Raw genomic sequence first — 16,257 nt, forward strand, 5'->3', positions numbered from 1 at the left:
GGGTAGGCCACCGTGAACGCGTAGAAATAATTTTGAAAAGTAAGGCCATCATGCTGCCTTTCACTATAGGGGCGAAGCTTTTAACATGGACTGTCACTATTTGAGATTGTAAATACGGTTAAACCAAAGACCCTTGTACGGTCAATCCAAGAAACGCTAAAGGGGTTTCTCTAAATGTCCCCCCAAAAAAAGTCGCCTGAGAAACTATTGTCCAATGGCAAGGTTTCTGATAATTTTGCCCGCGAAAATTTTCTACCCTCGTACATGCTAAATACCTCGAACACACTTGTTTGTTCACGAACACGCCTTGACCCTAGTAAAAAGTATACAAGTTGGGAAAGCCAAAATATTACCTCTCCGAGTGGAGATGACTATCACTACCCCTTAAACAACCTAAATATATGCATCTATCGCTTTTTTTAATTCTTTGCAAGTGCAGGAATTCAATTTTAAAATAGTCAATTGTTCAAGCCTTTTCAATATCTCTCAATTGCTGTGGAAACTCTACTCTCTCGCTATACCTCAACCGTATTCTTAGTCTACCAGTATGATTTGTAGCATTTGTCCATATCAAAGCTGAATCATACCTCGCCACACAAAAAGCAAATCTCCCCAAAACATGGAAGCCACAACCCAATCACACATAAGCTAGGCTCCCACTTAACCAAAATAATTATTAAACAGTTAAATACTCACAAAGATTGGCAAAATCAATCTCCTTCAGTAATACGTAGCGCTTAAATATATTATTTTCCGAACAAAATTAATCGAGCAAATTTAACGCTTAACTTCTTCTCTTGAAATTCTATCAAAGAGTGATTCAACTGTTTAAAAAAAGGTTTTTTTCGCAAATAGGGCGCTATCATATCAACCGCAATTCCGTCATATTTAAAAAATATACATTGCCAACACTTTTTTAGACACAATAGTGGAAGTTTTAGCCTCATTTAAAACATGTAAAACAATTATCTCATCTACAAATAGCTTACACATGTCTTTTTTACCAATAACTAGCCGTTTGGATTTTTCTAAAGCAATCTTAGCACCAAAATATTTTTTGATACAAAATAAATGTTCTATATTCTTCATTTTTGAAAATATATTTTTAAGCGTTTTTAATGATTACTCTCTACACCTACACTAATCTTATACAAACAAGGAGTATAAATCCACTAGTGGAAGCGGTGTTTTTATTGAAAATATATATTTTTAAGCGTTTATCATGATTACGCTCTACAGCTACACTAATCTTACACAAACAAGGAGTACTATAAACCCACTACTGGAAGCGGTATTTTTATTCAAACGTAAAACAATTTCGCTTAAGTTTATCATCTCTAGACATCGGTAAAAATGTCTCTATCACTCCTAGGTAACTGTATGCAGAAGATTTTACGGCATTGTAACTCAAATTCACCTGATTATGTTTTAACAAGGTTAAATCTAACTGGGAGTAAGATGAAAGGAGTAGAAGCTTATCTGTCTTAGGAAGTATGAAATTTTATCTTCTCGGTTCGTTAAATCATAAGTTTAAAAGGAAAAAACGCGGAAGGGGAAACCGAGCAGACAAAAGCGATTTTTGGGGGTAGAAGGTTAAGAGCGCCATCTGTCGTCCGTGCCAAAGTTGAACTTCCTCTCGAAACGCAATGAGAAAGTGCATAAAATAATGCCATCAGCTATTTAACTGCGTCGATATATTTAACGACTTGACCCATGACATGCCCTTAACACTGGCTTCTATGAATCCTATTTATTCTTGGATGCTAGGAAACTTGGTATACGTAACAGTCTGTACCAAGTACCCAAGCATCCTTCAATAAACGCCTGGCAACATTGTGGTACGCATGGTACAACTAAAATATAGGATGTGTATTTATCTTTCGACTCACTCAATCGCTTCAACACTTACAGAGAGACGAAGTATTGAAATCCATATTATGTAGTGAAATTAAAGGTTGCGTTTACGCTATATATAAATGTAGTAAAGCTGAATTAAAAAGTAAACACCAAATTTGAAATGTTAATATCAAAAGATTTTCTTGGAATATTGAGATGAAACAGAGCTTTATAGCTACACAACTACTGAAAGAATCGTAATGCCGAAAATTATTTAAAATATTTCCATTTAATATTCTGCAAAAAGGAAATGTTATCGTTTTGTAAGAGATCTTATCATCCTACTCGCTTTATATTAACTTTGATATGCGTGTAGTGTTTCGATTCAGATGTAATCTTCATTACTCGTTCTATATAAACTCTCACTTGTGTCACTTCAAAGAAATAAGTTTATCTTAAATAATTAATTAAATATAAATGATATTAATTATTTTATTCGCCAGTAAATAACTTTAAAAATAGTTAAATCGTTTAAAATAAAGTTGTTCCTATTATCTTTCGAAACTTTGCTAATATTGACGTTCAAAGTGAAGGGTACCCCTCTTGCCCGCTTTCTTCAAATTTCGGGGTACATATACGATTCGTTTCCATTATAATAACAGATAAAAACGCATTCGCGTGAACCGATGGTGGAAGCCCTGCCATTGGGAGGCTAGACGTTTCTCGTAACCCTAGCCGATCGCCGCGTATATCTTGAAACCAATAATAGATAAAAACGCATTCGCGTGAACCGATGGTGGAAGCCCTGCCATTGGGAGGCTAGACGTTTCTCGTAACCCTAGCCGATCGCCGCGTATATCTTGAAACCAAACGATGACGAAGGAAAAGAAGCCAGAATTGACTGACTGGCGTCCATGTGGAATGGACAAACACCTGAAGATGGTGGTGCATAGAAGCTGGTGTCAATGTGAAATTGACGAAGAACAGAAGATGGTGGTGCTAGGAAGCCAGCAAGTACAGACTAGTGTCCATGTGGGATGGACAAAGAACAGAAGATGGTGGTGCATAGAAGCTGGAGTCAAGGTGAAATTGACGAAGAACAGAAGTTGGTGGTGCTTGGAAGCAAGCACGTACAGACTAGTGTCCATGTGGGATGGACAAAGACTAGCAGATTGTGGTCCTTAGAAGCCAGTTAGTAAAGACTGGTGTTGGTAGATCAATGACCAAATTTCCGTGAACCGCGAACGCGTTCCGGAAATCGGGTATTTGTTTGCTCCGATTTGTAAATTGCGAACGCGGTCACGTGGGGTCTGACAGACAGACAGACAGACAGACACACAGACACACAGACAGACAGACACGGCCGGTGTAATACCTCTCCGTGACATACGTCACTCGGAGAGGTAAAAACGAAGAAGTTGAGACCTCAAAGTTACCACTTTCTCTCGGACCATCACCACCATGAACAACCAAAACCAAGCGATAGACCTTTCCGCAACATGGTAAGAAATACTTTTTTTTAAAAAACTTAGTTTTATTTAGGACTTAGAAAATCTCTCTCTCCATAGCTACGTCCATGGGGTTGATACCCCCTATTCCCCCGTCGAGTTTTCGGACTCGGCGGATTCTTCCCGCTCTGGGACCCCCGAGTCCCTGGAGCTAGCCCCCTCGCCACCACCTCGGAGACCACTCTGCGTGGTAGGGCCAAGGCCCAGGAACCAGTCACCTCCACCTAGCCCACCACCACCATGCACCCCCTCCCCCGAACCGCAACCCGAATATCAACCTCTCCCGGCCATATATTATCCGTGGCTAGCTATGCCCCGGCCGCGAGTGGATGACTTAAACATCAACGGGGACTTGTAAGTGAACCTTTTGTTTTACGTTACACTACGGTATTATAATTTTTATTTATTTACAGCTTAGTATTCCAAATAACAACCTACCTGGCGGGACTAGCCGAGGTCGTGGAGGATGACGATTTTATGCACGACCTGCTAAATCAAGTAAGGCAGGTCGTGTATAACAACTGCTTTTTCATACCCCACGAGTAAGTTTTCATGCATTATTTAATGTTTCGTTTATCTAAATTTTAATTTTTTCTCTTTTAGCCTCCTGGCCTTCAACTGTCGCGGGTTCCGGTGAGTTAATTTTTTTTTATTATTTGTTGTTATCCAATACTTTTATTTATTAACCCTTCTCTCTTTCTCTCTCCCAACAGAGTCATGCAGGAGCTCGCGCAGCTGTTGACGTACCGCCGGGTACGTTTCTTGGAAGTCCCCGCGGGTCATGCACGAGTGTACGAGGGACGGGACGATTTAATGTTCGAGGGGGTCCGTACACTCGTGCAAACCCTCGCAGTCGATTGAGTGGGGGGAGGGGGGAGGGAGTTAAAAAAAAAAATTTGTAAATATTTTTTATGAATTTTAAATAAATTGTTTTTGTACTTTATTTACTTCTTTTTATTTAAAATAAGTTCCTATCAAAAAACTTCGACAAGTTTAAAAGTTTTTCCTACACTTTAGTTATATCTACTTTTATATTTCGTAGGCTTAAAATTTAAAAACTAGAAAAGATAGAAATTTATATTATTTCTGTGTAGTATTAGTTATATAAAATGGAACAGTTTTTCAGTTTTAAATTCAATTTATTTTGAAACATCAATGAAAAAATACAAATTATCAAATAGATAAAAATTTAAAAATGCGTTAACATGTGCATTCTCTCTTTCAAATAAGTTATTTGACCCGAAATTACCGAGAATACATTATAATTATAAAAATTACTTTGAAGATTTTCTTCTTCAATTACATTATTAAATTTCATTACCACTTGGTACGATGTTACGAAATTGGTGAAGTAACCCACAACTGCGTCGAATTTTTCGGGCTGCCCATCTAAACACGGTATACGATCGTGATCGCCATATAAATTATCATAAATATCATTATAAAATTCTATAATAATATCAGCCATGTGCGTGAATACAATTTCATGGTTACTTAACTTAGTAAGATGCTCCTTAACGGCATTCGAAACTCGGTTCAATGCCGCTGTTTCTAGACTGTCCAAAACAATGGAATTGTCATTTAGTAAATCTTTAATATGACACGTATTATGATACGCCACAACAGTTGTTTTTTCATTTGCGTTATCGATCAAAACGATTTCAAAGTTATTGGTTTCGTGGCCCGCCGTCCATCCTGCTAATACGGGTAAACGCGGGATCAACTTCTCCCATGTACTTGTTGAAATGGCGAAACTTTTTACCGACTGCTTCCTACATAAGCGAATCTCGGGATCGAGGGTGCCGTTCACGAACCCCGTTGTCAGGAACAACTCTCTAGAAATGTGGAATCTACCGTTGATTTTTCGTTCGTTAGTTACGCCAATCTTCCTCTTAACAGCTTCTTGATTTTCCATGTTGCACGTTTAAGGTCTTCTCGAATTATGATACACTCCTCTGTCGTGTTCCACGGTTTTTATACTAAATTTCCTAAGTAGCTATCGCGAAATATCTACTGTCCTTGACTGTTCCGTTGTTAGATTGTAGGCGTATTTTTATGTCAAAGTTCTGAAACCATAGATTAAGAAATTCTAACATTCCCAAAATCAGTAATATAAAGAATACAATAAGTAGTTTTTGAGGGTTAACCTCCAAGATCCGACGAATTCTTGACAACCTTTGTGTACTTGCCTCCATAACAGCTGACGAGTAAGTAAATAACACAATAGTAAACTTGACCTATTTATCTATTATGACCCACATTCCTTAGCTCGACCTGTCAATATTTGATTGACGAAATATTTTCCTAACATCTTCAAAGACCTAAGGTCATTGTTGAAGAACCCTCTCCCCTTCTTCGATTATAAGCGTATTTTTAGGTGCGTTTTTCAAACCAGGGATTAAGGAATTCCAGCACTCTCAAGACCAATAAGATAAATAGCACAATGAGCAGTTTTTAAATCTCCAAGATCCGACGAATTCCTGACAAGCTTTGTGTACCTGACAGTTGAGGAGTAAATAAATTACACAATAGTAAACTTGACCTATTTATCTACTATTCTCAACATTCCTTAAATAGAACTGTCACAATTTGATTGATTGAAGAAATTCTTTCCTAACATTTTCTCAATGTCATTGTTGAAGAAGTCCCCACCTAGTGGAATGTCGCACCAACTCATTGTTATAATTATTCCTTTTGTTGAATTATAAAATCTATTGCAAATTCGTTGTTTTGTTATACGACTATTTGACACCCTGTCAAGCCATCGTACGTCTATCTTATATCACCTATTGTTCACTGTGAAACAATGTTAGACGTGTTTAAACATGTCGGAAATCAGCTGCGATGGCCTTTGCTAGTACCTTGTATTGTTAGTCAATAATTTCGAAAAATCAACTGTCCTTGACCCCCCTTGAGAGGAGGAAGAGAAGGGGGGGAATCTAGTATAAAGAACGTGAGAAAATAACAGTATTTCACAGTCGAACATCAATCGTCAAAACCTCAACATGGACGCTGAAGCACTTCGCTGGACACTTGACGAAATGGCCGTAAATAAGCCTTGGAACATAGTCGAAATATACAAGTTTTATTATTTTCTCTGCTCTTATTTACACTTAGATCCTGCTAATATACCTTCAACATTACCCGGTTTTATCATAAATGGCGGCTTAAATATTATTCAAACCTTCCTCGATCTAATAGACTATATGAAGAATGTTCCTCGTACACCTGAAACGTGTCAAACACATGACGAATTGGAACATTTATATAATTTAATTCCTACCCCTTTAAAAATTTCTTACTTAGACCGCGTGAAAAGGCGGAAGCAAGAAATGGAACGTAATAACCATGAATCTTTGAGACCCAGTTTCGATAATTCACAAACTGGCAGGGAGATGGGGAGATTCTAGATAACGCGTGTCAACAAGACGAGACGGAGAACGACCCTTTTGAATATATGTCTCTGAACTTTTCCGATTACGCCCCCAGCGAAAAGAGCTCCATCGTAGATTCGGAGGAGGCCGAGGCGAATGTTTATGATCAATGGGGTGGGGGGTGTCCCACTTCACCTATAGAAGATGTACCCTCTTGCGAAATTCTAGAGCAGAGCGAGAGATTTTTTGAACATTTTAATATGTATGGCAGGGAAATAACTCTAAATATAACTGATGATCCGGTGGATAGTATATGTACCATTACGGAACACGTATTAAGCGAATATAGAGCAACAGATTACGTGCAAATAACTTTACGAAGTCTGGGTATAAACTGTCGTTCGGAACTTGAATTATCCTTTAAAAGACTCGATCAAGTAGACCCTTCTATTCTCTTTGATCAACTAGCCGAGTTACTTTATGACGATGAAATCGAACATTTTTTTCAAGGACCCATAAAAATGATATTTAGTATAGTCAGAATACCAGAAGGGTATGGACGTTCTAATCATCGTCAACTCAAGCCATTCAGTATTTTTTCAAAGGATCGAAGGGGGATTCGACGAATACCAAACACTGATAATCTCTGTTTAGCGCGAGGCCTTTGTGTTGCTGTCGCTCATCGTGTCCACATGAACAACAAAAACAACACAGAGTTAAAAAATCGTTACGTGACCATATCACAAGCAGGACCCCGTTACACAAGCCAAAAAACAGAGGCTTTAGATCTTTGTCTAAAGGCCGGAGTCTCTGTATCCGAATGCGGTACCCCCGATTCATTCCAGAAATTTAAAGTTTATTTATCCCCCTATTCTATATTTGTTTATAAATTCGAAAACAGAGTTCCAATTCTAATTTTAGGCGAAAACGACCCTACAGATACCAGACCACGCCTCTTTCTACTTAATGAGAATAATCACTATAACGTCATAACAAATTTAAAACCATTGTTTAGTCACGAACACTTTGCGAGAAGTGCCTCACACCTTACTGGCGTGTTCAATCTCATAAATGCAATGATTTTTGCTTTAAATGTATGCGTCCGACTGTTTGTCATGGACGTGAAAAAACATGCGACTCCTGCCTACGAAAATTCTGGGGTGACGATTGTTATAACAGCCATTTGGTTCCTGTTGGTAACAAAAAAGCCCTTTGCGAGCGGCTTTACCATTGCAAAAGCTGCTTTAAAATAATTGATTTCGTAAAACGTACTACTAGACATAGTTGTGAGGAGATGTTCTGTCATATATGTGGGAAGCATCAACCCAGCGATCATTTATGCTACATTCAAGTGATCAAAGACAAAACAATCAATGTTAACCCTGCTTAAAAACCACGCAATAATTTACCCGAACTAATGTACGTTTTCTTCGACATTGAATGTATACAAACGAAAAGATGCCCAGAAAAGTTGGGATCGTACGAGCATCAAGCCATCTTATGCGTTAGTATCTTGGTCTGCGTAGACTGCATTGACGAAACGTCCCTCGATTTTAATTGTATTAAATGTAATCAATTTGGGCCTCGCAAACAACGATTCACAGGTGGCAAACCTATTGGTTCGTTCCTAGATTACTTGATTAGCTTATTCGACGTGAAGAAAGTCATCGTGGTGTCTCATTTTGGTAGTAACTATGACAACCAACTATTAATTAGAGAAATAATTAATCGTGACGAGAAATTTGTACCCGAATCATTGAAAATTAACGGAACTCGGATTTTAGAAATGAAACTATCAAATATATTATTCCTTGACTCGTACAACTTCATCCCAGTCGCTTTATCCAAATTTCCCGCTACTTTCGGTCTCCCTAATGCCGCTAAAGGATATTTTCCTCATTTCCTTTTCAACGTAGTGGACCACGAGTTCATTATTGACAGACAGGAAGAGACTAACTACGTATTGGAGGACACTCTACCACCGACAGAAGCTTACGGGTGTCAGTATTTCACCAGGAAAAACTTGGACACTTTCTTAAAATGGCACACTTCAGAAGTCCGTAAGGGTAAAGGCTTTAATTTTTTAAAGGAGCTTTATCATTATTGCGAAAATGACACTCTACTCTTATTTTTGGGGTGTTTAACCTTTCGGTCCCTCCTACTTAAAGTTACTAGCGTAGACCCATTTAATTGCGGCTCAGTTACCCTCCCAGGCGTTTGTTCCTATGTCTATCGTAAAAATTATCTCAAATCCAACACCATTAGCATCATCCCATCAAACTACTACAGACTTGGCGAAAATCAATCTTTCGGCGCTATTGAATGGCTAGAATGGACGGCTCACGAGAGAAACATTCTTATTCAATCCTCTTTTAGAGGTAGGGAGGTTAAAATCCAAACCCTAACACAAACAAAGAAGTGTTCGAATTCATGGGATGCTACTATCATGGCTGTAAAGTTCACTTCCCTATAAACAGAAACATGATTTTACATGGTGACCCCACTCAAACATTAAATACGAGGTACACAAAAACCGAGAAAAAAATTTGTAAACTAGAAGCCCTCCACTACAAAGTGAATGTCAAATGGGAATGCGAGTGGTAACAGGACAAAACAAATAACACCGAAATAAATGATTTTTTAAAACGCAAGGACATTCGTATTAAAACAGCCAAAAGATTGAACCCACGTGATGCTTTCGTTGGAGGTCGTTGTAGCGCTAACAAACTGTACCATAAAACAGCTGGTACAGAAAAAATGCACTACGTTGATTTCACCAGTTTATATCCGTTCGTGAACAAAACGGGTAAAATTCCTATTGCACATCCTCAAATTATTTTAGATAATTTTCCCGATATCTTCTCTTTTGATGGCCTTCTCAAATGCGACATACTTCCGGCTCAAAATCTCATACATCCGGTTTTACCCGCACGGATAAATGGTAAGCTCACCTTTCCCACACCTGTTGTAAAACTCAATTTCAAGGTGACTGTTCACACACACCTGATCAGAGAGAGCTGCGGGGTACCTGGGTTACCGACGAGTTGAGATACGCCGTAGAGCGAGGATACAAAATCACGCGCATGTACGAAGCCTGGTCCTACAAAATAACGCAATACAACACAGAGTCTAAACAAGGCGGCCTTTTTAAAGACTACGTAAACGCCTTTTTAGAGTACAAAACTCTGGCTAGCGGTTTCCCTGCCGATTGTATCACCCAGGAGGACAAAGAAAACTATGTCAGGAACTACAAAGAAGTTGAAGGGATAGATCTAGATATAGATAAAATTGAAAAGAACGAAGGGTTGAGATGCCTCAGTAAGCTTATGCTTAACTCTTTTTGGGGGAAATTTGGACAGAAAACTAGACACGCCTCAACAGACATCATAAAAGACGCCAAGACTCTATACGAATTGATCCTCAACCCCGATAAAGAAGTAAAAAGTCTCATGACTTTAAATGACAACACCATCTTAGTTAAATCAGAAGACATTGCCGAGAATGAGATAGCTCATAAACACACTAATGTCGTCATAGCCTGTTATACCACAACTATGGCACGCCTTCATCTTTTAAAACATCTCGAGATGGTAGGTGACCTCTGTTTTTATATGGATACCGATAGCCTGATCTACCTTTCACCAGATGGCGTCCCTATACTCCCCACGGGTGATTATCTTGGCGAATTAAAAAATGAACTAGAATCCTACGGTGAAGACGCATATATTTGTGAATTCGGAAGTGCAGGCGCAAAAAATTATTCCATGAACATTTAGGATCCCGCAACAGAAAAAATTACCAATATAATTAAAGTTAAGGGATTCTACTTAAATTCATCAACCGAGAATCATGTAAACTTTGACATTATGAAAAAATTATTAGGCGTAAACAACCAGGGGAAACCTGAAATGAATTCTATCCAAGTACCCATTGGCCCCCAAATACGTCGCCTGCCCAATCATACCCTCATTACAATAGATCAAACAAAAATATATCAAGTAGTCGTAGACAAAGTCAGAGTTTTCCCCGATTGTACTACCACACCATATGGTTATCAAACCAATTGAATTTAAATTCGAAAAAATTGATTTGCGTGTATATATATAATTTTTTTTTGTATTTTAATAAATATGTTTAATTAATATTAATTGTTATTAGCTTTATTACACTCAGAATAAAATTTACCATTACTGTGAAATAATTTCTTAATTTATTAAAAAAATATCTTTAAATAATATCCCCACCAAAAAAAGACGAGAGCGTAAAAAAACACGGCTCCTCCGACTTAACAGTGGCCGCCATCTTGTACGCCATACTGGCTGCATACTCTCTCGCTCAAATGAGATGAGTGTTTAGTAAAGTCGCTTTAATAAGATGAGTGTTTAGTAAAATCGCTCAAATGAGATGAGTGTTTAGTAAAATCGCTCTAATGGGATGAGTGTTTAGTAAAATCGCTCTAATGGAATGAGTTTTTAGTAAAATCGCTCTAATGGGATGAGTGTTTAGCAAAATCGCTCAAATGAGATGAGTGTTTAGTAAAATCGCTCTAATGGCTAAGTGCGCTTTTGTGAATGCGTAACTGAGAAATGTGCTTTGGATTATTCGTTTAACTCGATAGTTAATTTCTTTTACATCTTCGCTGAATTTTCAAACATAATATACCAATCATTAATATTTGGTGTAATATCTAAAAACTACGCCTAAAATATTTCATTATTGAATAATTAATGATAAAGATTTTAACATTATATCAAGAGCTTTCAGATTCGACTAGAATAAACTGAGTTCAAATATCACATTAACCTTTTTCGCGTTGGACAAAAGTAATTTTGAAGTTTTTAATATCTGAACCGAAACTGGTTCGTTAGGTTTTTCCTAGCTCCACATTTTTTTCGTGACATTTCTAAGTAATGTCCGATGAAAGCAGTGAACCATCTCAATAAAAGTCCATAAAAGACGTAGGCCAGGTCCCCTAAACCAATCAAACTGACATTTATTGCATCCAGTGTCTCTTTTGGCTGTAACTTGTTATCATCGGCATCCCACTTCTCTAAGAGACCCGAAGACAGGAAGATTCCCAACCTAGAATTACAGACACGATTTCTTTATAAGTTATGTTGTCTTTTAGAGAATAGTTCATTTCTTACCAAGTATTGACAGCGTGTTTACAATGAAAGTTCTTTCGAAATACTAGAGCTATATGAGAGATGAAGAAATTTTCGATAGCCCAATGAAATTTGTGCAATGGATAGCCACTCGAAGCTAATCTGTCTTGCATAGTAGCCACTCGAAGCTAATCTGTCTTGCATAGTAGCCTTCTCAGAAATAGCCGCCAACTTTTCATTCAGAATAGCATTAAATGTTTTGTGGCCTTTAGCCTTGAATTTTTTGTACGCAGCGTTGGCGAGGGTTTTCATACAACCAATTTTGGAATTTTCCAACTGAAAAATTCATAAAGTTTCTAATCAAGCAGCTAAGACACGACAGTTTAAAACTCAACAACATGACAGACTAAAAGAATATTAAATAACATTGGGTTTTATAGCAGTAAAAAGTCAATAGCGGCTTTCAATCAAAACTTGACTTTCGCTCATTGATCGCCTCCAGAATACCACCAGGTGTCTTCACAGATTTGCAGTCCAACAAGTTGAAGTGACTCAGAAAGGGCGAGGAAACAGTCTGTGATGGACAAACCTATAGACAATGATCTTCATCTGCTTGTTTAAAGCACAAGGCTGGAACTGTGAACGAAGTCGTTTGTCTATGGCATGCTCAATAATTCTGCGGATCAATGGAAATATCATGATGGATCTCCAATTGTTCAAATTCATTTCGTCACCTCCTTTATGGATAAGAATTGACCTGGCAATTTTCAATGACGATGGAACATGTGTCCATTTCTCCATCAGTGTCGCGATCCACGCTATGACTTTACTGCATTTTGTTTCTTTGACTGCTCGCATAAGAACTCTATCTGGGCCAGCCCTTACGAAAATACCTTGATCAAATTTTAAGAATTTGATCAAAAATGTTTCCAAAAATAGAACGTTTGATAAAATAACAATTTGATAAGGTGGTTGGATCTGATTTTGACCATTTTTTGATAATATCTTTCCCTATCATATAGAAGTTGATCATTGTTTGATTCTTTCCCTTCCTATCAAACGAAATTTGATCCGTATTTGATAATATCTGTTTCTATGAAACAAAATTTGACCCATATTTGATAATATCCGTTTCTATGAATCACAATTTGATCCATATTTGATAATATCACTCCTTATCAAATGGAATTTGATCAATATTTGATAATATCACTCCTTATCAATTGGAATTTGATCATTATTTGATAATATCACTCCCTATCAAATTGAATTGGATCATTATTTGATAATATCTCTCCCTATCAAATTGAATTTGATCATTATTTGATAATATCTCTCCCTATCAAATTGAATTTGATCCTCATTTCATAATATCTCTCCCTATCAAATTGAATTTGATCATTATTTGATAATATCTCTCCCTATCAAATTGAATTTGATCCTCATTTGATAATATCTCTCCCTATCAAATTGAATTTGATCCTCATTTGATAATATCTCTCCCTATCAAATAGACTTTGATACATATTTGATAATATCTCTCCTTATCAAATTGAATTTGATTCTCATTTGATAATAATTTGATCCTCATTTGATAATATTTCACCTATCAAATTGAATTTGATCCTCATTTGATAATATTTCACCTATCAAATTGAATTTGATCCTCATTTGATAATATCTTTCCCTATTAAAGAGAAGTTGATCCTTACTTGATAATATCTCACCCTATCAAATTGATAATACCTCTTTCTATGATAAAACATTTGACCCATATTTGAAAATATCTCTCTATCAGACAATTTTTGAATATTTTTTATTTCGGAAATGGAGTTTTGATAATTTTTGACATGATCAATAATAACGTGATAATTTTTTACATGATCAATAATAACGTGATAGTTTTTACATCCTCAATTATAACGTGATATTTTATAGGATTTTACTAATTGATTTTCCAGAATTAACAAGAATAGTATCAAATGCATTTCTATACACGAAAATTGGATTACTTTCTCATAGTCTCCAAATAATTGTCTTCTTGAAATCATAGTTAAAAACAATTTTATATAGAAAAAAACTTAAGACAACAACTCGGTTGAATATGATAAACCTCAATCACAGTTTTGGACTCATTTGATCACCTCTTCCTTCATCATATAATTGATTATAATTTAATAAAAACGATATGCAATCTCTATCAAAATAATTCAGCACAATTATCTAATTGTCTATAATTGACGATAGACATGAAAATATTATAGTAATTATCCGACTTCACGCAGCTCGTGCTAAAAACGTTCGACAGTTATATATTATTTTGAGTCATTATGAAATGGTATTAAATTTCATAAGAAAATTATATATTTAGTATATCATAATAAACCTTGTTGTTAATGACCCGGCTTATGCGGATGCCTCATAGATTGTATTCTACAAAATTTGGTACTACACAAACGTAATCCAATACTTCAGTAACTTGACTGACAATAGCACTGGCTGGAATAATACCAATTCCGTTATATTTTGATTCAACATTTAGCAAATGATTAACCCTAAAGTTGCATGGTTCTTGGTATCGGAAGGCCGTCATCCCCATCTTAAATTTTTGAATAATTGCATATGCTGAACCATTAAAACTAAACAAATATAGCACATAGCCTACACACTTTTCAGTATGTCTCAAGGTCGTATTATTCATAACGTTTGGCAAAATCAAATTGAATAGAACAGTGTATGAATTCCTCTTCTGTGCTCGATTTAATTCTTTTGAATTGTATACTATATTTCGAATTTTTAATCTTGGATAAATGCGCACAGTTGTCGGAAATCCAATTTCAATCAGCTTTGCTTTTATATTGGTTTGACATGAATACTTTTTTGGCTTCCCTAGCAATTTAACCTCGCCAAAATTAGTTTCAAGGAACGCGTCAGAATTGCTACCAGCTAATCGGTTCAAAAATGAACTAGCAAGGGAGGGTTTCCTAGAGCATGATTTATGTGAATATATTGAATGATTTGTTTATTTATTTCTTGAGTTCCGTGAAAGCATGTTTTAATTCTTTGATTATTGTCCTCAAAGATGAATGCGGACGTTGTCCATAGAGGTCCCCAGTTGCGTACACTGTCGCATAAATGTAGCAATTGATGAACATTAAATGTACAAAAACTGTTCCCATATAATTGAGGCACATATTTTACAAATTCCTTCAAAAGAAACTCTGATAATTCTATATCGGCATGCGTAATTTTGCTCTGCAGGAGCAAATATATTGAATGACATAATAAAGCCAAGTGTTTCAAAAAACGACCAGGAATGATTCGTTTGAGAACTTGCAATGCATAAAACAGTAAAACGTTTCTATACTCCGAAGCTTTCCAATGCTTCAAGGTTGTAATTGAACGAGGGGTTCTTGTTATAAATCTTGGCGGCTTTATGGAAAGTAGTTTTTCATCAACCAAATGCAATTTTGTTCCAAGATAGTATTCTCTCAAATGATTTTTACTATTAACTATAGCGTTTAAGAATTGTCTCGTAACTCCTAAAAGCACAGTGTGCATATAGTCCGGAACGAGCGCCTTTGATAAATCTACTTTAGGAATCATAGATAATACGGACAATCCCTTGATTCCTTTTACAACTGATCCAGTTGTTAAAGCTTCATTCCCGGCCTCTATTATAGATTCATGTGTTCTGTTCGGGATGCCGTCCATATATTTATACACCCTTGATGAGATGTCGTATTCACCAGGATGTTCACAAACAGCACATCCAAATTTCCCATTAAATTGGGTCATGTTTAGCAAAGGGGCCCTTGCTACAGCGTCTACGCAAAATATTTGTGTAAATACTTTGGACACCATCTCGGTTTTTGTTTCTCGGTGTACCCAGAAAATTCCATCTGATTGCAACTTTTTTAAGGTTTTCGTTAGGGGATACAAAAAGGAATTCATTTCAGGTTTACCGCTGCCATACCAAAGGCCAGCAACTAAAATGTACTTCCGTTGGTTATTGGAGCTTATTTCTGGAATACATAATTGGATTGGCCATAAGCTTTTGTTGCTACTTTTGAAGATGGGCACGCCATCAACGTTACACATTAGCGAAAAGTTTTTTACATTTTTTAGTTCATTTATCTCTGAATATTGTTTACCATCGAAAATATTGTGGATTGAACGTTCCACATTATTTCGCTCTCTATCAAGGCTTTCTCTACTTTCAAAGCTTTGCCTTAAATGGTCAAACAAGCGACCTCTTTCCAGATGCACTTTTAGTGAGTTCACGATATCGATTTCGTAAAACATTTCAACGTCTTTTGATATTTTAGCTTAATTTTTGCAACAGCTTGGACACTCAAATCTAGTTTCTAATTCTGGTTCTAATCCCAAATAAAATGTGCAGGATGAGCAAAATAAATGTCTTTTTACAGGGGC

The 16,257-nt window shown here is 36.6% G+C and overlaps 1 protein-coding gene across 1 annotated transcript; it reads right to left on the reverse strand.

The window, feature by feature from the left end:
- Positions 1-14,778: 14,778 nt before the first annotated feature.
- LOC149668658 (uncharacterized) lies at positions 14,779-16,006 on the reverse strand. The gene is made up of 3 exons (XM_089840870.1): positions 15,943-16,006; positions 15,712-15,848; positions 14,779-15,650 (listed from the first exon to the last, which is right to left on the reverse strand). The coding sequence occupies exon 3, from the start codon at positions 15,619-15,621 to the stop codon at positions 14,779-14,781; it is 843 nt and encodes a 280-aa protein (XP_089696996.1). The 5' UTR covers positions 15,622-15,650; positions 15,712-15,848; positions 15,943-16,006.
- Between the last annotated feature and the right edge of the window lie 251 nt (positions 16,007-16,257).

This window comes from Phalangium opilio, unplaced genomic scaffold, assembly GCF_054372755.1.
Source record: "Phalangium opilio isolate 3A_F unplaced genomic scaffold, DU_Popi_V2 ptg000055l_1, whole genome shotgun sequence".
NCBI classification, from domain to species: Eukaryota; Metazoa; Arthropoda; class Arachnida; order Opiliones; family Phalangiidae; genus Phalangium; species Phalangium opilio.

Coding starts and splice junctions, on each gene's coding strand:
- LOC149668658 (XM_089840870.1), bottom strand. CDS start 15,621: ATGACCCAATTTAATGGGAAATTTGGATGTGCTGTTTGTGAACATCCT.